The sequence below is a fragment of the Anabrus simplex genome, chromosome 1 (genome assembly GCF_040414725.1).
Source record: "Anabrus simplex isolate iqAnaSimp1 chromosome 1, ASM4041472v1, whole genome shotgun sequence".
Lineage (NCBI taxonomy): Eukaryota > Metazoa > Arthropoda > Insecta > Orthoptera > Tettigoniidae > Anabrus > Anabrus simplex.
Genome location: NC_090265.1, coordinates 271,153,621 through 271,180,496, shown reverse-complemented (window position 1 = coordinate 271,180,496; position 26,876 = coordinate 271,153,621). Strand labels below are relative to the sequence as shown.

The window sequence follows — 26,876 nt, the reverse complement described above, 5'->3', positions numbered from 1 at the left end:
TTGTAAACCCAACCTTGTTTACAACACAGACCATAACTGCTGGTGTCAATAGAGTGAGTAGACGCCGTAGATAACTTGGTTCCAAACGATCAGCTGGCTTCCTTCTTACCAACCTACAGCTATCGCTGGCACTAAGACACACACGGCTATCATCTGAACAAAGCAAAAGCTGATGAAATTTGCAATAAGGGACAGAATCAGGACTGCTGCTCAGCACAGCTCAACACATGCACCTTTCGGGTATAGGTGTACCGTGTTTTTGACGAAGGAAGATAATCAGAGTGGTAACATAGAGATTGTAATAAATATGTTAGTATTTATTTGCATATAAATGTACAAAAGTCAAAGTGAGCAATTGTTTAGTAGTTCTTGGTGACGTATTCCCCGAAGACTCGTACAGCCGGGAAGAACTCTTTGACGGTACTGCTGATGGACGAGGCGGGCAGATCAAAACCATACCACCCGCCACCGGGAAGCTCGATGGTGTATGAGAGAGACACTCCGCCAACACCCTTTACCCAGTCGTCACTGCCTCCAGCCGCGGCGTCTGAAATGCAAACAGTATCTCACAGTGGTTGTGGACTTCCCTGAAAGTTCAGTCATCAAACAACAGAAAATCGCATCTGGTCGGCTGCCCTGTTTTCAAGGTTGAGGGTTCAATTCCCAGGACTGTCAGATAGCAATTAAGAGTGTTTATGTGCGAGAGGTGTGTCAATGGATTTATTGACTCGTAAAAGAATACCTTTGCAGGCTAAAATTCCAGCATGTGAGTATCAGATGGAGGAACATTATTATTATTATTATTATTATTATTATTATTATTATTATTATTATTATTATTATTATTATTATTATTATTATTATTATTATGATTAAAACAGAGGCTGATATAAAGATCAGAAATTTAAACACTAAGCAGATAACCCAGTTTTGCTGACTTGGATGCATCGTCACCAGTGACAGCTGAAGTACCTTTGATGTGAAGAAAATAATACCTATGTCCACTGCTGCTCACGTCCGCAGAATTTACTTATTCATTACTCCACATGTGTTCCCCGGGTGGTGCTAAGCGAGCAACAATAATCAAGATGAGACCGAACTGTCTTAAACGACCTCTCGGTCAAAGATTAAGGAGAAATAATACCCGAACAGGTCCATCTCAGGGCCCTCAAGTTCGTAAGATTGGACCATCAATACAAATTTACCAACTCAACGTAGAGGGTATAGGCAGAGCAAAATGTGAATATTTATCCAAAAGCTTGAAGAATCATCAAATTGACGTCATCTTACTCCAAGAAACCCATGCTAAAGATGACTTACAGCTTTACACCAGAGGAAGGATTCCAGGGTTTAAACTTGTGGCTACGAACAATCATCCCAAATATGGATTAGCAACCTATATAAGAAATAACATCAGCAACTACGAAGTCCTGCCATGAACTTCAGATGACAATGTCTTTACAGCAACAGTTAAGGTGGGTAACCTGACGATAATCAACTTATACAAACCACCAGGATTCATCTGGCCTTCTCCACTCCTACCCTCACTGCAACATCCAAGCATCATCGTTGGAGACTTCAATAGCCATCATACTCTCTGGGGATACCAGAAGTATGATAAAAATGGACAAAAACTTGTTGACTGGATGGTTACAGAAAACCTCAAACTCGTTTATGATGCTAAAGACAAGGCAACTTTTATCTCTGCACGATGGAATCTTGGCTATACACCTGACCTGTGCTTCACTACACTGTCTCCAAACGTTCACAATGAGGTACATCGCACAGTACTAGCCAGGTTCTCTCACAGCCAGCACCGGCCAGTAATTCTCCAGACAGGTCTGTTCATACCCATTATCCTGTCCTACCCGAGACCACGATGGAACTTCAAGAAAGCAAACTGGACAGAATTTTCAAAGCAGACTGACTCTAATATGAGATGGATAAACCCCACTTTCAACAACTACAACAGATTTATTGGTATACTAAAAGGTGCAGCAAAATGATGCATACCAAGAGGTTACCGCAAAGAGTACATCCCTGGCTGGAATGAAGACAGTGAAAAGCTTCTCAAGGAATATGAAGACAAGGGTGACCCAGCAACTGCCTCTGTCCTTCTACAATCACTAAATGAAAGTAGACGAAATAAATGGCAACAAACTGTAGAATCCTTGGACCACACTCACTCCAGCAGAAAGGCCTGGTCCTTAATACGGAAACTGGATACAGCAACAAATACTATCAGGCAAAAATGTAACATAAACTTCGATGATATGGCCAAACACATGATCACTACCTCCAAGTCAAGAAAGGAAAAACATATCATAAGAGAAGTCGGACATCAATTGGCTAAAAGGAAAAGGTCAGCTCCACAATCATCTGAGCTCTGCCCCATTTAAACTAGAAGAGACTATAGAAGCTATGAAGTGCATGAAACCTGGAAAGGCAGCTGGTGCTGATGGTATTTACCCCGAATTTCTATTACACTGTGGTCCAGCTACTGTTAGATGGTTGAACACCTTCTTTTCCAATATTGTAAAAACAGGTCATCTGCCTCCACTATTCAAGAAAACCAAGATCATTTCTATACTAAAGCCAAACAAAGACCCTTCAAAAGTTGAAAACTACCGCCCTATTTCATTCCTTTGTGTCACATTCAAGCTGCTAGAGAGACTGATCCACAATAGAATCTCCTCAGCCATCAACAAGGTTGTTCCTATAGAACAAGCTGGATTTAGACCAGGAAGAGGATGTGAGGAACAGGTGCTAGCAGTAGCAACTCATATCGCAAATGGCTTTGAGAAGAAGCTGATAAGCACGGGTATCTTCTTAGATCTAACTGCTGCTTATGATACCGTTTGGCATGACAAACTGTTACTCAAATTCATTAGTGTCATCCCTTATCGGAAACTAACCACTCTAATAGGCAATATGCTGAGCAATAGGTATTTTCAAGTGTTTTCAGAAAACTCTACAAGTAGGGTGCACACAATAAATGAGGGCTCCCACAGGGGTCTGTGCTGTCTCCACTCCTTTTTAATTTGTACACATACGATCTTCCAAATACCAAGTCCAAGAAATGTACTTACGCTGATGATTTTGCCTTGATAGCCCAGGACCAAAGCTTTCCCGAAGCTGAAGCAACATTAACAGCAGATCTGAAGATATTGGATGAATACTTCAAACATAATTCTCTTCGACCGAATCCTCAAAAGACAGTTGTATCAACTTTTCACCCGCGGAACAAACATGCAAATTAAAATCCTACAGTCAGTTTCAGAGATGAGATTCTCTAATACTGCAGTAACTTTAAATACCTGGGGGTGACCCTGGACAGATCACTGACATACAAAATGCATCTCGAGAATGTATCAGCTAAAATTAAAACCCGGAACAACATATTACAGAAGTTAACAGGGACCACCTGGGGTGCCAATGCATCAGTCCTTAAATCCACAGCTCTGGCTCTTTCGTACTCAGTTGCAGAATACTGCTGTTCTACATGGTTAAACAATGCTCACACCAAAATAATTGACACGCAGCTCAATCAAGCAATGCGCCTCATCACAGGATGTATTCAATCTACTACTGGCTATCGGTTCTAAGTAACATTCCACTCCCACCCCTAAGAAGATCTGAGTCACTGCTGAACACATGGAAGAAAATTGAAAACAACCCACTGCTACCAATACATTCAGATTGTCCAGCATCATTATCGCAGCGATTAAAGTCCAGAAAACCATCGTGGCGAACAGCAATCAACCTGCAAGACAATAACTTCAAAATACTAGATGCATGGAACAATCAGTGGCAGCGCCAAAACTCCCTGACACATCACTACTTATTTAAAACTCCTTGGGAGCAGCCCGCAGGCTTTCATTCACCTCGACGACAGTGGTGTGTACTGAATAGTATAAGGACTGGCCAAAGAAGATGAGGAGCAATACTGTACAAGTGGGGATGGAAGTCTTCTCCTCATTACGACTGCGGCGAAGAACAGCAAACCATGCATCACATAGTGCTCGAATGTCCCCTCAGAGCGTTTAGAGTCTCATGAAGGATCCCCACAACCGAACACAAGAAGCTGTTGAGTGGATTAACCATCTGGACATAGTATTGTGAATAATTTTATGAACTTGAGAGTGTGTGTATATGTGTATATTTTGTACATATTTTGTAAATAGGTGATATTTATCCTTTCATCATACGATAAATAATAATAAATATGGCTTAAGACACCTTTCAGCGCAATATACATAAATATATATGTATGTGTGTGTGTGTGTTTGTGTGCTAACCAGTTAGTACATAAATATTGAAAAAAGATGGTATAGACCTATATGAAGAGCTTTGCCTGGAGTATATACTTTTACATATATGGACGTGCAATTCCGACAGTGGGAAAATGCGAAATACAAACGTGGCCATTACATTGTTTGCATTTGAGTAGATGTAATATTTACGGCTCTGAGGCTCTTTGTACCATGAGCAATACACACAGCGCTCATGCGGTGTTTCAGAAAATTGAGTTTTCATTTAGTCTGCAGCCTCCGCAACATTTAACTACTTCCCCGACCTAACCTCATCGCTTGTAAGCCTTCGTGCATCACAGCGAACTAAAACGCCTACACCATACCAGACATACCACCCGTTCTGCTGTAGAATATACGTTGGAATTCTTTACATGCAAACATGAACGAAAATTATCTAACCTTGGATGTCACTGAACGCTCAATATTGAGCACAAAAGTGTAAATAAAATAGTTTAATAGTTTATTGATCACCGAATGCTACCTTTAACAAAAAGATCTTCAGTAATGATAATGAAAGTATATCTTTGAGTCCATACTTACATAGTACATTGGTTGAAGATCCAATGGTGTAGCGATCACCTCCAGCAGCTACCTGAGCACTGTTGGCGGCTTTAGCCAGGTCATCCTAGGAACAAACGTACCGTACAGAATTTGTAGATATCGAACATTGGTGATAAGAAACGGAATTAGGATAGAGTAAACCTGCGAGGGAAACTTACCAGAGTCTTCCAGTCTGATGGAAGAGTTGAAGTGTAGCCCCATGGGTATAGCAAGTACTGTGAAGAGAAAAATGTCTTACTCAGGAGATCATACTGATAAAATTACCGCACATCATGAATTTCAGTGAAGAATATCAAATCATATTAGTAACTCAAAGTTTCTACGACAAGGTAGTTTCTGATTTTGAGAGAATCAACTTCAGGCATGCAAAAGTACATGTCACCTCCAAAATTGGGCACACACTTATTAAGTATCGTGGAAGGATTTACGTAATTTTCAGTGTTATCAATGGAGATACCTAATAGAGACGATAAATAAATGCGTGTTTCATCTGCGAGGATCTGAGTTCGATTCCTCGACAAGAGAGATATTTTGAAATAAGAAGATCTCCCCTCTTGAAGAAACACGAGGCTCTGAAATTTACTGTTCTGATAACAATTAATTAATTGCTGGGGACGTTGGTGTCCGAAAACAAAACTAAACCAACTCTCTCCCTCATGCACTCATACCGAGGTAAGTAATGATGAAAGCCTTCACCATTCACTCGTTCAGGGATTTCTCAGTTCAGCGACGGATGTAGTATTGTTTCGTCCTTATCTGCTTTGTGAAACATGTAGCTACACTCAACCGCATACAACTTGCCTGTCGATGAATATGGCTTTCTTTCAAATTCCTCTTGTTCGGAATAGGATGAACATATTGTTCCGGGGATAGGATTCCAAATATCATCTCTTCGGCCGCCGGATATCCAAAGTTTACGAATTTATAAAATTAAATACTATATTTCGTCGCCGCCCACATTTCTGTGAATTCGAGTTAAGACGTTTGTTATTACACCTTCTCCTACATTTCTCTACATACCTAAAGCGATGAAGTATTAATCGTTTTATTGTCATGTAAAGATTGGCAACCGAACGTTAGTCGGTCTGAAATGATGTTCAAGAGTCATTATATATTTATGCCAGAAAGGTTTTGTGCATACAAAAGTATGGGAGCATCTACATAGCATTATATACGCCTTTACGTGACTTTTATAGACACTTGAGGTACCCCAATGACACGAAACACGGTCATAGTTTGCTTATTTCTGATTTTATCTGGCTGGCCCTAGACCTCATATACATTAAAAAGTTTAGCTTTGTAGCCTACACAAGTAGCGGTGATTAATTGTCGCTTAGGAACATACTTTCATAAGAAGTTTATCTCAATTCCACATTCAATTGCCTACACTTCTAGAGCAGAATTATTTACGTGACGAATACTTCATGAAACTTTTTCGATTTACATGCTGAATTGAAAGGAAGAAACCTTGTGGCATAAGAGCTGTAGTCTCCCCACACGACTACTGCCCTGACAGATGACCCGTGGACGTTAGATTACCACATGGTGAGCCTCAATATCTTCAGTTCAGAGGGTCCTAGTTTCGATTCCTGACCAACCGGTCCGAGGATTTTAACCTAGTCTAGTTACTTCCTCTGGTTCGGGGACTATTTGTGTTTATTATTATTCTTATTCTTATTATTATTATTATTATTATTATTATTATTATTATTATTATTATTATTATTATTACTATTACTATTATCGTCTGCCTCTGTATTGTAGTGCCTAGTGTGATTAGCTGCCACCCCCGGAGGCCCGGGTTCGATTCCCAGCTCTGCCACGAAATTTGAAAATTGGTACGAGGTCTGGAACGGGGTCCACTCAGTCTCGGGAGGTCAGCTGAGTAGAGGGGGGTTCGATTCCCTCCTCACCATCCTCTAAGTGGTTTTCCGTGGTTTGTCACTTCCCTTCGAGGCAAATGCCGGGATGGTACCTAACTTAAGGCCACGGCCGCTTCCTTCTTTCCTCCTTGTCTATCCCTTCCAATCTTCCCATCTCCCACCAAGGCTTCAGCATAGCTGGTGCGGCAGCATGGGCGAGGTTCTGGTCCTCCTCCCCGGTTGTATCCCCACCCTTGAGGCGGTAGAGGTGGGATCCCTCGCTGAGTCCGCGAGAAAAACCAAGGTAAACGGATTAAGAATGAAGAAAGATTATTATTATTATTTCAGTTATTATACTGTACTCACATTGCCATAGCTGTGGAAGGTGAGGTACAGCTTTATGCGGTTCTTGTTAGCCAGTGTGTAACTCTGGAGAGCAGCAGTCTCGGGTTCAGAGAAGGCCTTACTGCCGGCGAACGTCTCATCGCAAGGGCTGGAGCTGGCTCCAACCTCTGAAAGATTCCAACGTTCATTCAGTAAAACTACAAACTGCTACATGGTAACGGACAGGCTTATGAAAGTGAACTCACCCATCCAGTGGAAGCCAAAGTTCCTGTTTGCATCAACTCCAGGACAGCGGCTGTTGCTGGTCTGTGAACGGGTCTTCCTCCACAAACGAGTCTGAAAGAGAGGGGAGAAGTGTTTGAAGTACCTCTTAAAATGTAATAATACGAATGACACGTGTGAAATATTATTTCTTTGAGTGTCGCTGACTGTAGCAAAAGAATCTCCTTTTCCAATGTGTTTGCCAGAGTGTACAATGTCAGTGCAATTAATATTTTCGATAATTTGTGAGCTTTACTACAGTACTTTTTTACATAATTGATTATGAAGAAGCTTTTGACAACAAATATGACAACTAAAGCATAATGAGATTGAAAATAAAGATGTAATAATCATCACAAAGCCGTACTGGAACAAGACAGCTTACATCAAAATTGGAGACCACGTTACAGAAGAGATTGAGATACGAAACTTTGTGACATACTATTGTAACCTTTCTACAGCACATTTTAGCACATTCTAAAGCTTTTTTGCAACTGTTCTTGATTAATTTGATAAAGGAATCAAGACCAAAGGGAAGCAAATAAACACTGTCTGCTCTGCAGATAACACCATGATGTTTGATGGCAATTTAGAAGACCTTCAATTTCTTTTCAACAGAAGCAATGAAGTGAGTAAGGGTTTTGGTCTTAAAATAATCATTCAGAAAAACAAACTGCATGGTAATCAGCAAGTATTAAATTACTGACGCTGTTACTACCCTGGAAGGAAACAAATACTCAGATGCTGACAAAGGAACGCATATGATCCAGATGTAAAACATTAAATTCAGAATTGGTATTGCAAGAAAAATAACTTGTGTGCAACCGTGATCTTCATTTGGCATTAGTGAAGTTCTATGATTGTTCAGAAGAAAGTAGTTTTTTCATTGGCGATACGGTTCGTAGAACTTATAAGCTTTTTAGTCTATTCAAGCATGAAATATAACACATAGAACATATCTGTTCAATTGCCGCTTTTTACAGGTATGTTATGGTGGTTTAATTGTTGAATTCGTGTTTCAACAGCCCTATCAGCTCTGTTAAGTGTTCCGTCTTACTGGTGTTACTTTCGGTGTCGAAGGCTGAACGCCGAAGGCCTTTGAATTGAAATGTAGCGCAGCGTTGAAGATAACATGGGGAGAAGAGAAGCTACTCAGTCGTGTCTGGAAATCATGCGAAGCTTTAATTCTCTAGAAAGTAGAAAAGCAGGATAATTCGGGCACAAATTCTGAAATGACAAACAGTCTGTTACAACTGAACGTAGAAGTGAAACGTAGGGGCGGGCGGAGGAGATTATACTAGACGCAGACTTGTGACAGTGGTTCGACACCTGCGATACGAGAACCCTGATAATAGAACACAAACTTGCACCAAGATGGCTACCAACCTTATGTGAGAAGAAAGCGCCAGAGGAAGAAGAAGATACTGCAATCTTACGGGAAGGTCACAATCTCAGTAACCTTATTCAAAAAACAATTAATTCATGAACCTTTTACACCACGACAAAAGTGTGCTGGAAGAAATCCCGAGCAAGTTCAAAATTGAGCCATGGAGCACTGGTGACCACATTCGAAACTTGGAAAGTGATATTGAAGACAAAAATACATGACATGGAGAGTGGGGAGGGGGAACTGATTATTTTGAACAAATTCATAATTACTGACTGAGCAGCTCTGAATAGTATTGCTTCTAAACGAAGTCTATTGTAGTCGCACACGTCTCTGAAGTTTGAGCACTGAAGATCTGACGCCGAGATGAAGAAACCGTAACTATCTAATGACTCAGATACTACATACAGTGTCCTTATTTTAAATCCGTGCAAGGTGGGTGCACGGTGGTGTCACCCTGTGTAGCCGCGGTTGTAATCTTAATACTCAGTCCAACAGCCGAGCATGATGATGTAATTTTAGTACGATCAGCTGATTAATGAAGACGTATTTTACTTTCGCCAGCGTTTCATGTTCTTGCTATCGTTCTAGTGTTCGCTTTGGCATAGTTTCAGAAAGAATGTTTATTTAATACACTCTATTGTTTACATTAGAACAAGGTGTTTTTATTGCGGTATTCGTCTGTCAAAGACTGCCGGTTTCAATTTACTCGCAGATGTCGTGGCACGCGTCTCTCAAGTTGGAAGGGTGCGTAATAAAGTGAGGAACTTCCGCACTACTGGATTTCCTCTATTAAAAGAAACTGGGGACGAACAGTGATAACAGAGGGGAAAGCTCGACGAAACAGGAGTTCTCTAAATTTTTTATCACCTGACAGGTTTTCGACTTAAAACCCCGTGATTATCACATGTGGAGGGTTTTAGAAGAAAAACTGGACGCTAACATTTCTTGCATAAGAGAAGACCTATAGGAGAATATTTGGCAAGTTATATCGAATATCTCACGACTTAGATTAGTTGAGCGTCTGGAAATCTGTTTAAGAGCTGAGGGACGTAACTTTTTGTATCTCATTTAAACCCAGGTAAATTCTTAGCCTGTTAGTAGTTTCACCAGAAATAGCTATTACTATTACATGATATTAAGTAGCGTGCAAATACGGCAGCAGACCAGTGTCAGTGCAGCAACGTGTCCGGGCTTGAGTGATGCTGGAGCACAATGATCCTGTGTTGGGGTTATCTCTGTGTTTGGATAGAGACTTACCGTGCTGTGGGAGTAGGCGTAGCCGTCGGGGTTGATCACGGGGATGATGTGCCAGTCCACGCTAGCGTACAGGTCCTTGTGGTTACCACTCTCTACCAGCTGATTGATGACGTACAGTGCCATGGCAGGAGCGATCCACTCCCTGGCGTGGATACCAGCGTCGATGAGGATCACTGGACGGGAACCACCACCGCCAGAAGAGATCTTGATCATGTTGAGAGGACGACCTTCGTAAGACCTGCCAATGGACTCGACAGACACTATGCTGGGATAGCTTGAAGCCAGGCTCGTCAAGTAGCTGTTGATCTGTAATCAAACAAGGTTCATCTATTGTAGGAATATGTTTGTGACCAAAATTAAACTAATAACTGGTTCGATAGAAGGCAGTTCAGGTTTCGGAAAGGTTATTCCACCCAAGCTCAATTTGTAGGATTCCAGCAAGATATCTTAGATTCAGGAGGTCAAATGGATTGTGCCCCGATTGACCTGTCTAAGGCATTTGATAGGGTGGATCATGGGAGACTACTGGCAAAAGTGAGTGCAATTGGACTAGACGAAACAGTGGCTGAATGGGTGGCTGTGTTTCTACAAAATAGAACTCAGAGAATTTGAGTAGATGAAGCTTTACCTGACCCTGTAATAATTAAGAAGGGAATTCCTCAAGGCAGTATTATTGGACCTTTACGTTTTCTTATAATATATATATATATATATATATATATATATATATTATACGAGTAAGGAAGTGGAATCCTGGATAAAACTTTTTGCGGATGACGTTATTCTGCATAGAGTAATAAATAAGTGAGCAACTGCAAAATGACCTCGATAATGTTGTGAGATGGACAGTAGGCAATGATAAACGGGGTTAAAAGTCACAAATAGGAAACGTCCTCTCAGTTATAATTACTGCGTTGATGGGGTGAAAGATCTCTTATAGGGATCACTGTCAGTACCTAGGTGTTAATATAAGGAAAGATCTTCATTGGGGTAACCATATAAATGGGATTGTAAATAAAGGGTACAGATCTCTGCACACGATTATGAGGGAATTTAGGGGTTGTAGTAAGTACCCGTATGTAAAAGAGAGGATATATACTGTTATTCTCTGGTAAGATTCCAACTAGAATATGGTTCCACCAGGATTACTTGATTCAAGAACTGGAAAAAATCCAAAGAAAAGCAGCTCGATTTTTTCTGGGTGATTTCCGACAAAAGAGTATCGTTACAAAAATGTTGCCAAGTTTGGGCTGGGAAGACTTGGGAGAAAGTAGACGACTAAGTAGTATGATCCGAGCTGTCAGCAGAGAGATGGCTTGGAATAACATTAGTAGACGAATATGTTTGAGTGGTGTCTTTAAAAACTAGTAAAGATCACAATCTATATATATATATATAAAATAAGAGTTTTGTCTGTACATTGCTCAGAATGTGAAAATAATGGTATTTCTGTATCGGTCATGTCAGCAGTAACAAGGAAATGTACATTTTACTTTTCCGTAATTTATGTCTGTCTGTCTGTCTGTCTGTCTGTCTGTCTGTCTGTCTGTCTGTCTGTCTGTCTGTCTGTCTGTCTGTCTGTCTGTCTGTCTGTCTGTCTGTCTGTCTGTCTGTCTGTCTGTCTGTCTGTCTGTCTGTCTGTCTGTCTGTCTGTACAGTAGTCTATGTATGTACACGCATCACAAGAAAACGGCTGAGGAGAATATCATGAAAATCCGTATATAAAGTCGAAGGATGAGCCACTACAATCTAGGCTATAAATCATTTTTATTACGCCGAGTGAAATGGTAGTTTAGGGGAAGGCCTGAAATGTCATTCTCAAATATTTATATCATTAGTGGTCCTATCAGTAAATACTACATAACTGCGGTAAAGTTATATAGAATTCAATTTCCGATCATTTATGTCTTATACATTTTCATCGTGCCGGCTATGATAACACAGATATTCATGAATTTGTATTCTTGTTGCTAAATCCATATCAATGGGTTAACGGAATTTAATGAAAATCGGTATATAGAGTCGGGGAATAAGAAACTACAGTCTAAGCTATAAACAGTTTTATTCACCCTGGATGAAATTGTAGTTTTGGGGAAAGCACATAAAATTTAATTTTTACATACGTACGTAATTGGTCGTATCGAAAAGTACTACATAACAAAAGTTACAATTTGCGATCATTTATGTTGTATTCAGTTTTACCGTACCGACTCTGATAAGGGTAGTATTTCAGAGTCAGAAGATAACTAAATGTGAAGGCCTACAATATCGAAAGTGCATAACATTGATCAACAATAACATTACATTGACCATTGTTTGTTGTGATATTGTTTGTCTCTTATGGTGCCACTCAACTCCGATAGATGGGATTACTGCTGCGTACCGAGTATAACAGCCTGACTGAATATTAGTGGGAAATAGCTGGGGAGTTGGAAAACTTTCTTCTTTAACATACCATTCCTCTGGTTCATACATTTCCTGATACTGCTGGTATGTAATACACTGGTTCATCATGCTATTTCAGCTATTCGATCCCTTCTCTGACAAGCTGTTTTGAATGAGCAGTGTGTACATTTACGGCAGAGACTCTTAGTAGTAATAGTATGCCCTGGTCTAGAATTACAATTTACCGGGCGAGTTGGCCGTGCGGTTAGGAGTGCAAGGTTGTGAGCTTGCATCCAGGAGATAGTGGGTTCGAATCCCATTCTTGGCAGCCCTGAAGATGGTTTTCCGTGGTTTCCCATTTTCACACCACGCAAATGCTGGGGCTCTACCTTAAATAAGGCCACGACCACATCCTTCCAACTCCTAGGCCTTTCCTATCCCATCGTAGCCATAAGACCTACAGTATCTGAGTCGGTGCGACGTACAGTCACTAGCAAAAAAGAATTACAATTTAGGCCTACTCCAAATTATAGCACCACAATTCACTAAATAACTCAAAATTAATCCCTGAAAAGAGCCGTTTCTTAAGAAAAGCTTCTTCCTATTCAGATTTATAAAATTCTACATTAATTTCATTCCAAATTTAGCAGTGAAGAGGGAGAAATTTGCCTCCAAGTCTGATTGTTTTTTTTCCCGCCACCATTGTAAGAATTAAGATTATCCAACTCATCGGGTACTCCTTGGAAACAGATTAGTAAAAGGGCATATTTTTTGCCCTGGGACTCTCCGCTATTTGACCCCCTCCCTCCGTTCTCACCCCCTACCCCCCCCCCCCATCCCGCCGAGAAAAGACGAAGAATGTTCACGGATCACGGCTGTCCCGCGGCTTGGTTATCCAGCTCTGGAACTTTGAACTGTTAGATCGGCGGCGTAGAACTGTGACCTATGTTCATTTCAGATGGGAAAACTACTAAGACAGTCTTTCTGAGGATGTAAAAGGCAGGTGGAGAGCGAGTGTCTGCTATTATAATGAAAAGCTTGCCTACCATTATAATGAACATTCCCTAACCCAGTCTTCATATGAGAAAAGACGTTTGGTGACTTCTCCGCCGCGTTTCTAGGGTAACGTTAAGAGCTATGCAATTGAATACAGTATTGCTCACAACGTGTACACTATCTAATCTAGAATTCTGTTTACAATGTACAGTATAATTCCGTAGCGAAGCACGGGTACATCAGCTAGTATGAAAATAAAGTTGGAATTCATGAGGACAATTTGGGGCAAATATTTGTTTATAGGAAGGGGAGTTACGGATTGGAATATCTTACAAAGAAGATGTTCAATAAACTTCCAATTTGTTTGCAATCATTTAAGAAAAGACCAGGAAAAAACAAATAAGGAATCTTCCACCTGGGCGACTGCCCTAAATGCAGATCAGTAGTGAATGATTGAGTGATTGAACCAATTTTAGGGTTCAAAGTTAGGTAACCTTATTGTAAACTTCGAAACACATTTGAAGGATAACTTTTCTGCACTTAGAATAAAGAAGTTCTTTCACCTTATTCAAACAAATTAGTCACTTCCTCGAAAGCAGTCAATTCAACGGCTATGGTAACAAGGACCTCTCACGCCACGTATTTACTGATCTCCTAAGAGCACGTAAGATAAAGAGCACCGTCTGAACTGGGTACATTGTTGTCGTAAGGATTATTATCATACTTTTCGTCATTAATGTATCATATTATTTTTAGTTTATTTAATTAATTTATATATAAATTTAAGAAATTGAAGACACTGAAATTATACAACGTAGTATGTATAATTTGGCTTGGAATAACGGCAAGTTTCATGGCCTGAGATACTCTTTGTGAAATAAGTCAATACGTTAATACTAATAATACTAATAATAATAATAAATAATAATAAAAATAATGATAATAATAATAATAATAATAATTTAAGCATTTTAATAATACAACTAAGCATTGTCTGGGCATAGAAAAATGTCAGAGTCGGAAGAAGAAAGAGTTTCGCTGGACTTTTCCTTTAGTTTCTAGTCTAAATACCTCTATTATTGACCACAAGTACCCGTGTTAAGATGGACATGATAATCCAGTACCTCCCGATGTTCTTTTTATTACTTTTTTCTTTACGTTACGCCGACACAGATATGTCTTATGGCGACGATGGGATAGGAAAAAGCTAGGATTGGGAAGGAAGCGACCGTGGTCTTAATTAAGGTACAGCCCCAACATTTGCCTAGTGTGAAAATGGGAAAAACCTGAAAAATCATCTTAAGGGTTGCTAACGGAAGGGTTCGAACCCACTATCTCCCGAATGCAACCTGACAGCTAAATGACCCAAATCAAGCAGCCACTCGCTCGGTCAAATGTTATTAGTTGTAGCAGTTCACGTGTGGGGCTTGTTGAATATAACCAGGTCATGTCGTGCAGCAATATGACACCTTTCCACACAGAATCGGGCCGTTCTCTACAGCACCTGTTCACCTAAAATATATTAGATAAACTTAATCCTAGCCTTAACCTCGGATGATTCATCAATAGTATAATACATATAGAACTATACCAGCAATCTTACAAGTTACCAAATTGAGGATTCCAGTTTCTTCCCTGATTAATGAATTGTTTAAGACATGGTAATTTTTAGTTTTGTTTACTGAAATAAATCATTCTTTCTTAATCTGGTGATTTATTTGTAAGTTGCGCATACAACTTTCCTGAACAATTCTTGTGTACATTTTGATTAGTTTGCAGTTGGTGATATGTCATTTGGACGTAGAAATTGGTTCACACTAAGTGCCTCATAGTTTGGTCATTTTTACGCAAGCCTCGACATCTTACTGAAGATCCACAGCCCGTTTCCAGTCATTCGATCCGGTCAGGAACGGAATGAATGAAGCCCCCATCTAGTGGCTAGGGATAGGAATTGTGCCGGCTGCCGAAACCTGTCGCACTCCTCTGATTAATGACTGACAGGTGAAATGAAATGATACTGGAGAATGCTGCTGGCATGAAAGATGACAGGGAAAATCGGAGTACCAGGAGAAAATCCTGTTCTGCATCCGCTTTGTCCAGCACAAATCTCACATGGAGAGACCGGGATTTGAACCACGACCCAGCGATGAGAGGCCGGCGTACTGTCGCCTGGGCTATGGAGGCACACTCGACATCTTACTAATGATCTAATAATAATTATATCACCATCGTGGAATTTCGACTACCATGCTCGGGTGTTTTGATCGGGCTTCATTTATATTACCTTCATATAAAAATAATCTAATGAAACTCCAGATATCGTTTGCATATCAACTTCGTACCACACACCGTAGATTTATTTCCACCTTTCAGAAATCCCACTACTACATTCGGACTCGGAATCTGTGAACTTGGGATCGGGCATATTACTCAACAACAGAGCTAATACGAGATTCTGTCTAATGGCTGTGAACAGAAGTGGTATATTTGCTCAAATTTGGTCGGAAAGTGGGATGAAATAAGGAATAATACATGTATGATTGATCTTGTTCCCTTAAGCATTGCAAAGTCAGGGAAACTTACCTCATCGACAGTCAGGTACTTCGAGAAGGAGATTGCACGAGCAGTGGCGTTTGTAGGTGTCATCTGACGCAAGCGCTCAGCGTCAAAAACCCTATAAAAATAGAATACCATTACTTTCTAAGTACTAAACTGCGAGCATTGACTACAGGTTACAGCGATATTCTAAGTAATTTATTTCTGGTCACAGGAAATCTATATAAATAAAATTGTTTCTGTTTGTCTGTCTGTTTGTCTGTTCCACCATCACGTCGAAACGGCTGGATAGATCTCAACCAAACTTCATATTTAGAGTATACTGACCCCGGGGAAGGTTTCGATATGCATATCATTTTAAAATCTTTGAAAAGACGGGGGTTTTATAGGAAAAACGGTTTTCCTCCATTTTCTCTTATACTATTATAGGCAAAATATCGAATTTGTCGTATAAGGACGAGACAAAGCTCAATGTAATCCTCTTGACGCAAAGAACAAAACTCGGTAAGCCCTACGGGCCCGAAAACCATGTTTTAAGGCCCTAAAACCAACCGTTACGGAGATATTGGCACCACACTACCCCTGCTCTAGGAATCGGATAAAGAAATGAACTGCCGTAACCATGGCAACGTCAGCTCCAGGATTCTAGAGCAGTGAGATTATGCATGTACGTTTGGGCATAGCTGTCAACCAAAATAGGTACAAATAAGACTTAATATCTGGGAAAAAAATATACTGTTGTGTAAGGCACTCATAGGACTCCTTTGGGCGGGGATGGAAAGGGGGTGAAGAACGAGTGTAAAAATCTTACTATATATAGAAATGGAAGTGTGTGTGTAAATGACACATCTCCAACTAAACCACTGGAGCAATTTCAACCAAACTTGGTACACGAATCACTTACTATCGGGAGACGATCACTGTGGGGGGTAAGCCATCCCTAGCGCCCTTAAGGGAGAGGGTCAGGGGGGTGGTAGTTACAATAATAATCGAGAATAGTGTCGAATTCATAGTTTTCGGGGTCGCTGAGTTGAAAAGTGATACTCTAGAATTTTTTTAAAATCCAGCCCCCTTTTAGGTTGGGAGCAAAGGGTGGGGGGGGGGGGTGGGGTGAGATATAGAAATAATTAAAAACAGTTTCGAATCCATAGATTTCAGGGTCTCTGAGATGAATAGTATTACTCCGGATTTTTTGCAAATCCAAGTGGGGAGCGAAGGGGGTGAGATATAAAATTAATCGAAAAACTACATATAAAAATATTATCTTCTTCTTCTTACTATATATAAAAATTGATGTATGTGTGTGCGTGGGTGTGTGGGTGTGGGTGTGTATATGACACATCTCCTCCTAAACCACTGGAGCAATTTCACCAAACGTGGTACACTTATCAATTAGTATCAGGAGACAAACCGCGTGAGGGTAAGACACCCCTAGCACCCTTTTGGCAGGGGGCGAGGGGAGTGGTATAAAAATAATCTTATAAATAAAGTTGTTCGTTTCTGTTTGTTTGTTTGTTTGTTTGTTTGTTTGTTTGTTTGTTTGTTTGTTTGTTTGTTTGTTTGTTTGGCTTAAGTGCGGCCAATATCCAGTATTCGGGAGATAGTAGGTTCGAACCCCACTGTCGGCAGCTCTGAAAATGGTTTTCCGTGGTTTCCCATTTTCACACCAGGCAAATGCTGGGGCTGTACCTTAATTAAGGCCACGGCCGATTCCTTCCAACTCCTATCCCTTCCCTGTCCCATCGTCGCCATAAGACCTATCTGTGTCGGTGCGACGTAAAGCAACTAGCAAAATAAAAAGAATAAAAATGTTTGTTTGTTCCACCATCACGTCGAAAGGGCTGGATAGATCTCAACCAAACTTCATATTTAGAGTATACTCACCCCGGGGAAGGTTTCGATATGCATATCATTTTAAAATCTTTGAAAAGACGGGGGTCTATAGGAAAACCACAACGGTCTTCCTCCATTTTCTCTTATACTATTGATTTTCTGCAAACTCTGTGGACCGTATGTGAAAGGTCTCTTCATCACAAACAACTTTCGTTGTGTTCATAATTTACCTTACTCTTCAAATGACGGAGAAATTTACTATTTTCTGCCGATACCATGCTCGGCATTGAGGGACCGACAGAGCGATAACGAATATATGGGTTACCATGGCAACCTCTCTGACTGCTTGCCAGCAGGGAAGTAACGTATTGTCATTTTCCTCATCATTCCTTTAAATTCGTGGTTGTTCCTTGGGTAGAAAGCAAGAGAGTCGTCAATCGGCCATTCTGCGGGATATTGGCGGAATATCATTGGAGGTTATAACCGTCCTCGAATAGCATAAGTAATAACACAAATATTCATCTTCTTATCTGATTACCTAAGAATCCCTGCGCCTAAATTTCTCTCCGATTACCGCTTTCTTATATCCATAACTCACTCCGGCATAATTTATTGAGGAGCATTTGATTTTCCAATACATTCACTTGGTATTTATATATTTGTCGTCATCCGGATGTCCTCTGTTATAATCTATTTTCTATTAATTTCAACTTACTAAACTGTATTACTTTCTTCCTTAATTACCACGTATGTATGCGAGTGCTAATCCCGAATGCTGTACACTCTTTCCTTTGAGGAAATATTCTAAGCTATGCAAATGTATAACTTCTGGCCCAGGAAAATTCCGAAATATGGATGCAATTTTAACGGCGGTGCAGACCTTCGTTTCGGGGTAATTGGTGGCTAATCAGTAAGTCGTATCAAAAGTCACAAAGCAAATTGCGTTTCATTTTGGAGAGATCTACAACTTTTGTCCTGTGACTTTTCGTCGTATTTCTATCCCTAATACATTAAACACAAGTTGATTTTGTACTTTTACACGTATATGTTATCATTTGGCACACTTATAGGAAAGGTAGAATCATGACATTCGGCACGCACATTGACATGACCATTGGCAATGTTATAGCCAAATTTTATGATTCTAGCTGTCACATGAGAATCAAAAATATAAAGTAGCATTCAAAAACTGTACAAGATTTCACCCCATTCAATGACTCTAACTCAATCTAACTCATAAATAAAGGAGATACGAGAAGATGTCATAGGACCAACCATGTAGAGCACTGAAAGGGGCGTCTGATGGTGAAGTCCGTTTGTAGATACGTCGTACAGTTGCAAAGCAGTAACTATCGAAATAAAGGTCTACACTTCTAGAGTATGTCTGTACATTGACAATTTTGGCGAAATTTCCGTACAGTTATCCGTTTCAGGTGTAATAATGACCATCTGCATATATTCTGTTTTGGTGTCTGTCTGTTTGTTTGTTTGTCTGTTTGTCTAAAACTTGGAAACTACTGGATATATTTCCACCAAACTTGATATTTAGAATCCATCTGTCCTTTGGTAGGTTTTAGGGCAAGTATTGTTTCTGAATCCCTGAATTGACTGGGGGATTATACGAAACCGAAACCGTCATTTTGCAACCAAACTTAATGTAAATTTAGCTGCCGTAATGGAAATTCATTTCTAGGCCTTTTTCCTCATGTGCATCATTTCAATACGAGGATTAATAAGGGAGATATCATTAACGGACCGTTTTCCGGTACAAGTCCCACCGGACTTAACTCAAGAGCGGGTGCGTGTAAAGCGTATGTTTTACAACTTGAAAACTACTGAAGATATTTGAGTCAAACTTTATATTAACATCCACCTGTCCAACGGTAGGTGTTAATCGTCAATAACATTTCATGTTCCCGGAATGGACTGGCGGTTTATAGGGAACCGAAATGGTGATTTTACTCTTCCAGAATATATACAGTACAAGACCAACCTGACTGGAAATCGACCAAACATGATGGAATTCCATCTCTAAAACTTTTTTTCATGTGCATTTTTTCGACAGGAGGATTAATAAGGGAGATATCATAAACGGTCCGTTTTTCCGGTTAAGTCCAGCTGATATAGCCCAAAAGGTGTTGTACGTGGAGCAGGTTCCTTATTTATCTATGTAAATAAAATCGTAACTACTGTGTGCCTGTACATAGACTATTTTGTCGAAATTTTCGTACAGCTACACGCTTAAGGGGTAATAATGATCATCTGCATATTTTTTGGTTTAGTATCTTGAAAGTTCTACTTTTTACACTTCTCACTGAAAACCCAGATTGCGGCATAATCTGCCAGTCGAGAAAGAAAACTGAAATTTGGCAAAATTTTACGACTTAGCCTGTAACGGGCGGAAAACTTCCAAGAGCTTTAAATTTTTCCCTTTCTATCCCGAAGAATATCGAAATATGGAGGCAATTTTAATGATGGTGCAGACCTTCGGGAAGTATCATCACATAACGGATGGCACAATCCCCGTTCAATTTGGAGTGATCTACAACCTTGGTCGTACGACTTTTTGTCGTATTTATATCCATTTTACGTTTGACTTTTCTCTATTTCTCGATCTTAAGTAAAGTAGTACTTTTCACATACATAATTCATACCTTCCATCACTTAGAGGAAAGATAGAATCATCATACTCTACACGAAAATTGGTCCACCCAGTAGCCATATGTGAGCCAAATGCTATGTATGTAGCTGTCACTTAATTATCCGAAAAGCAATGCAATGTGAGATAATCTTACACAAATTTTACCCAAGTTTCTAACTCAATCTGACCCATGAATAGATGAGATATCATATGACCAGCAATTTAGGCCGCTAAATCCGGCGTCTTATGGTACAATCTTTTCTCGATATGATGTACCGTTTAGAAGCAGTTAATCTGTAAATGAAGGTCTGCAATATTGTAAACAAGCACATACTTTCGTATGTCGAACTATATATATTCACTGATGTCGATTTTGTAGCGATCGAGAAAGGGTGTGTCTGCTATTGTAATCAGTACTCCGCACACCGACTATGACTGGCAGTAGGAATGGAGTCCTTCTCCAATTCCTGTGTAACTGGCATTAATGAGGCAGGCCTACCATTGTAATGAATAATTCACTTCTCGATTTGACTTTCAGAAGGCAAGGGAGCATGCAGCATACAGTCTTTGGCTGTAGGCAAGCGTTCCCGCAGTTATAAACAGATGTACCCATCTAAAATGTGACTGGCATTATGCATACTGGCCTGCTATTTTGATGGAAACTCATCAACTTGGTGTGACTGGCAGGAAGCTGGCTGGCAGTTGGAAAAGGGGCCTATCATTATAATGATAACTGCACAACTCAATTTTGACTGGTTGTAGGGAAGTTTCCTGCCATTATAATAAAAACTCTTCAATTTGTAATATGTCTGGAGGTAGGAAAGGGGGCCTGCAATTGTAACGGAAACTCCCCAAATAGATTGTGACCGCGCAGTAGGCAATGGGGCCTGCAATTATAATGTAAACTTCCCAACTCGATTGTGAATCGCAGTAGGGAAGTGAGCCTGTCGTTATCATCACAAATCCGTAACAAGCACTTTACACTGGAAACAACGTATGGGGACCTCTGCATATTGTTTCTCGGATAACGCTAAGAGACATGCTATTTTAAAACAATCTTATTTACTGCATGTACAGTATTTACTTCAATATTCGTATACAATGCAGAATACCGTAGCGAAGCACGGGTACATTTGCTAGTCAACAATATTTCTCAAACCAAATCAAGTGAATCTTACTTTGTACTGCAACAGAACCTCACTTACTAAGAACATGCAGTTCTTCAATGGTTATTGTTTCCGATCAAATTGTTCCGGGATGTTCCAAATCAGCTATTTATGTAAAAAGTACCGAAGTGTGCGTATTATACCCACGCGACAAGCGTAATATGCATTTATTGGACAGGTTCCACACAATGTGTTTTAGACAGCCTAACTATAATGATTTCAACAAAGAAAAGTAAATATCACTTTTTGCTTAGACATTATTAAAATATTGATATTTCTAACCTAAACTTATTGTTATTGACTTGTTTTTCGCAGGCTGTTGTGTTCGACGCCATTACTGTTAAAGACGTTATTCACACTTATGTTCATACAAGAGAAAGGTATCAAAATTATGAAGAAGGAAAATGGTATGTTACATCTCCAAATTTTCAAACCGAGCTCGATAGCTGCAGTCGCTTAAGTGCGGCCAGTATCCAGTATTCGGGAGATGGTGGGTTTGAACCCCACTGTCGGCAGCCCTCAAGATGGTTTTCCGTGGTTTCCCATTTTCACACCAGGCAAATGCTGGGGCTATACCTTAATTAAGACGACGGTCGCTTACTTCCAATTCCTAGGCCTTTCCTGTCCCATCGTCGCCATAAGATCTATCTGTGTCGGTGCGACGTAAAGCAATTAGCAAAGAAAAAAAGTAGCAAATTTTCAACTTTATGACCTTACTATGTTTTTAATAAGAGATTAAGAGTCTTTATCAACACTTCCCATTTAAGCAACTGGAACTTTGGCCATTTGGAAACTGTAATTAGTATTGTTAAGTCATTATTATAACTCGACTGCATAAAATAAAAATGTATCGATAGTTCGGAGGAATACGAGGCCACGATGGAGAATACTCTTCTTGACTATGTAAAATGTGTTTGGAAGCTACAAGAATATTAATACTGCTTTAAGAAACAAAACAAATTCGGATTTGCGCCTTCGAGTACTCACATCTGCACGTCGTGGATGATGATCTGGTAGGTCATTTTGTTTCTGACGAGGTATTCTTCGAAGATGTCCACGTAGGTGGGGCTCACCATGATGTCGACAGGGTGACCTGCATGTCGGCTCCTGCTCCAGAAGTCATATCCTGGGTGGTTCTGGAACGGATCCAGTAGGCTTAGTTGCTCCTCGGTGGGTAGCACGTGGAACACCTTGTACCTGCAGCGAGAAACACCATATCATCACATACAAAGTTGTCCAGTAATTAAAGGTTAATGTACAGCTCATTCATAACAATGCATTCAGTTTCGCACCGTAATGGTGCAGACAGGTAGTCGTTGACATTCTCTTCAGAAGAGACTGAGGTCGGTTGTATTTGACAGGGTCTTAAATCTGTGTCAATGATTTTCGGCACGTTAAAGAACTCCTATGGGACAAAACTCCGATATACTAGTGTATCATGAAATCTATAGCATTCGAAGGGGCGTTAAACTAATAGCGTATCATTATTATCATTACGTTAAGTGAATTACGTCGTTAAAGTGTTTTTCAGCCGCTTTTTTTGGCTGCCATCCACAGCAGCTCGTAACACAGAGTGTAATTAACTAGAGTGTTACAGACAACGGAACGTCGAAATTAACAAGCAAGTCACTGCAGTCTTTTTAACTCACAAGACTTACATTTTGACAGGCGATGTCATACTACATTATTACTACTATGATACCCTGTTTTCGACAATCAAAATTAGTATATAAAGTATAATTAGAAAATTGAAATCCATGTTAATGTTTTTAAGTTAAGGAAAGAGCTTTACATACATGTCAGTTGTACAGAATCATAACAGGTGTAATGAAATTTCTTAATGAACCATGTTGAGTGCAGTTGTAGATGGAAGTTGTACTACGACTCTAGAAAAATCTACATTGCTAAACACCGAAATGGAGAGATTTATCCCAACTGAATCCCTATGGCTTGTTGATTGTGACAGAGAAGACTGAATTTAGAGAAAATTACCTTCGTTTAATAATTGATACATCAGAATTTCCTAATATAAATGAAGCACGTTCTTCCTGCTGAGTCCATTAGAATTTCTGCATCAATTTTTAAAACCTTTATCTCAGTCATTATAGCTCGCTTGCAGATAACAATATTCGTATTTAGATTATGATAAATAATATTATGACGTACCCAACTTTTATATCTAAATTGTGAGGTGGCATGCCTGAAGGATGAAGATAGTTCAGAAACTCAACAGGATGATGCAGGCTACTACTTCATAAACGTCATCGCATGCATTATAACGTGTAGTTGCCCAAACAAAGAAGAAGATGAGTTATGAACGCATGTAATTGTATGTTCCTGGCATCTCATCGAACTTAAAGTTAATTAGTATAAAAATATTGCACATACAAACTCTGTGGATATCCACAATAAACTTGTCCATAGTTTTAATTGTTTCTGATAAATGTGTACCTGCGAGGAAGTTATAAAATATCATGCTCTCATTTTTGGCGTTATTTTATCACCTTTCAAAATGTTAAGAACTTGATGGTTGATGACGTTAATTTGTTGTGTACTTTCGACAAAATAACTGAAATCTTATTTGGTTTGGAATAAACCCAAAAATTTCTTTCTGAAATCTGCTTTTGTGAAACCTAATAAATGGACTGGTTCTCCATTCTTGAGTTTTAGAAGAAATTTACATTTCTTCTTTTAATTTTAAAATCATTTGGGGGCCAGTGAGTAGAAGATTTTAAACTTTACTAAACAGGGGTCTGGAACAGCCTGCGTAGTTATAAAATCCTGTCGGCATTGACATTTGAAGACATTACTTGTGGTTCTGCAGGTAGTTAGTTAGTGGGACTTCTGGTTTTATTTTTTTAGCACAAACCTGCCTTCTTTTGCAACTCCTTTCAACACCTCAATAAACTCAAATCATAATACGGGCTCAAAACTCGGTTTCAGTGAGAGAATGTATTGCATTATGTACTCGTAGGCAACCACCCAAAACAAAGCTTCATCCCTCATTTCTTAGATACCGAGCTCGATAGCTGCAGTCGCTTAAGTGCGGCCAGTATCCAGTATTCGGGAGATAGTAGGTTCAAACCCTACTGTCGGCAGCCCTGAAGATGGTTTTCCGTGGTTTCCCATTTTCACACCAGGCAAATGCTGGAGCTGTACCTTAATTAAGGCCACGGCCGCTTCCTTCCCACTCCTAGCCCTTCCCTGCCCCATCGTCGCAATGAGACCTATCTGTGTCGGTGCGACGTAAAGCAACTAGCGTTTCTTAGATATCGTACTCCGGACGTGACAACTTCAAAACAAGCAGTAGGGCTTCGTTCAGTCTTGTGACAGTAGATGATTGCCATGTGTAACAAAATTATTACAAATCCATATCCCCGAACGTGGGATATTCTGTCTAGAAAGAACGAAGTGTGCGAAGAATTCCCAAATTATATCTTTATCATGGAAAAACCTATAACGATCAAATGTATTTAGATGTGACTCCCCAGCCTCAGAGATAAGTCTTCTTATAGACGGAGGTTAGTACCGTTGCAGTCCGCCTCTGTAGCGTAACGGTTAGTGTGATTAGCTGCCATCCTCTGGGGCCCGGGTTCAATTCCCGGTACTGCCAGAAATTTAAGAATGGCAGGAGGGCTGGTATGTGGTCGAAATGGTACATGCAGCTCACCTCCAAGGGGGGTGTGCCTGAAAAGAGCTGCAGCACCTCGGGATGAGGACACGAGTTTACTTTACTTAGTATCGTTGCATAAGCCATAATGGTGGAGATGGTTCATTTACTTCACTTCAAATATGTTTCATCCTTGTAATATATCTTGTACCAATTTCAACCTTCCAAACATCCCGGATTTCTCAGAATCGCTCGGTGGAGAGTGGCATAACACAAGGATGGACATAATTCAACCTTACGTCAATAGGTGAAGATGTGCGCGTCAGCATGACGAATAGGGCAAAATCACTTCACACAAAGAGATGTCATTTGCTTTAAAATTTGCCATAGTGATTTTTCTCGTAAAAGGGAGATAAATTTTATTGGGTGCCAATATCAGCTGTTGAAATATTCTCATGTTCTCAATACTGCTGAGAAAGACAGAGAGAATAGAAATTTTGTATGTATACACTATTATTATTATTATTACTATTATTATTATTATTATTACTGTATTATTATTATTATTATTATTATTATTATTATTATTATTATTATTATTATTATTATTATTATGATTATTATTATTATTATTATTATTATTATTGTCCGAATCGTTGGCTGAATGGTCAGCGTACTGGCCTTCGGTTCAGAGGGTCCCGTGTTCGATTCCCGGCCGGGTCGGGGATTTTAATCGCTTCTGCTTAATTCTTCTGGCTCGGTGACTGTGTGTATGCGTCCGTCTCAACACTCTCATCATACTCAGACAACACACTACACTACCAACCACCACAGCAAACACGCAATAGTTATTAAATCCCTCCATATAGGGTTGCGTCAGGAAGGGCATCCGGCCATAAAACAGGGCCGAATCCAGATGTGCTACGAAGTTCTCACCCGCGACCCCACAGGTGTGGAAAGAAGCGGTAGCAAAAGATTATTATTATTATTATTATTATTATTATTATTATTATTATTATTATTATTATTATTATTATTATTATTATTATTATTGTCCGACTCGTTGGCTGAATGGTCAGAGTACTGGTCTTCGGTTCAGAGTGTCCCGGGTTCGATTCCCGGCCGGGTCGTAGATTTTAACCTCCATTGGTTAATTCCACTGGCCCGGGGGCTGGGTGTTCGTGCTGTCCCCAACATCCCTGCAATTCGCACACCACACATAACACTATCTTCCACCACAATAACACGCGGTTACCAACAAATGGCAGATGTCGCCCACCCTCATAGGAGGGTCTGCCTTATAAGGGCTGCACTCGGCTAGAAATAGCCACACGAAATTCTTCTTCTCCTCCTTCTTCTTCTTCTTATTATTGTTGTTATTATTATTATTATTATTATTATTATTATTATTACCCTGTATTGGAGTTTCCTTTTTATAACCGCATTATCTGCCTTGACGTATATTACGCAAATGAGTGGACTAATCCACGTAACTCCACCGCACTTCAAACTTGTCTCCAGATCATCCATCAGAACATCAAAGTTAGTGAAGTGTGTCACATAGTGTCACTCACCCATCGTATCTCGTCTGCTCAGCGAGGGCTATAGCCACCAGCGCAGCTGCTAGGATCAATCGCCGTATCATGTTGTGTTGTTAGTATCGAGAAGGACCGATATTCCCTTTTTATATAGTCCCTAAA

At 39.9% G+C, this 26,876-nt stretch overlaps 1 protein-coding gene across 1 annotated transcript; it reads right to left on the bottom strand.

The window, feature by feature from the left end:
• Positions 1–296: 296 nt before the first annotated feature.
• LOC136886768 (carboxypeptidase B) lies at positions 297–26,876 on the bottom strand. Its single transcript, XM_067159577.2, has 9 exons — positions 26,751–26,876; positions 22,554–22,763; positions 15,954–16,044; positions 9,990–10,295; positions 7,327–7,417; positions 7,103–7,248; positions 5,033–5,089; positions 4,854–4,938; positions 297–547 (listed from the first exon to the last, which is right to left on the bottom strand). Exons 1-9 carry the CDS (start codon positions 26,819–26,821, stop codon positions 360–362), a joined length of 1,245 nt encoding a protein of 414 aa, XP_067015678.2. The 5' UTR covers positions 26,822–26,876; the 3' UTR covers positions 297–359.

Bases quoted from the DNA above. Each gene is read 5' to 3' on its own strand.
- LOC136886768 (XM_067159577.2), bottom strand. From the start codon at position 26,821: ATGATACGGCGATTGATCCTAGCAGCTGCGCTGGTGGCTATAGCCCTC. The intron at 22,764-26,750 runs GTGAGTGACACT...TTCTCGCTGCAG, and splicing joins GAGCAGACGAGATACGATGG to GTACAAGGTGTTCCACGTGC. The intron at 548-4,853 runs GTAAGTATGGAC...TTTGCATTTCAG, and splicing joins ATCTTCAACCAATGTACTAT to ACGCCGCGGCTGGAGGCAGT.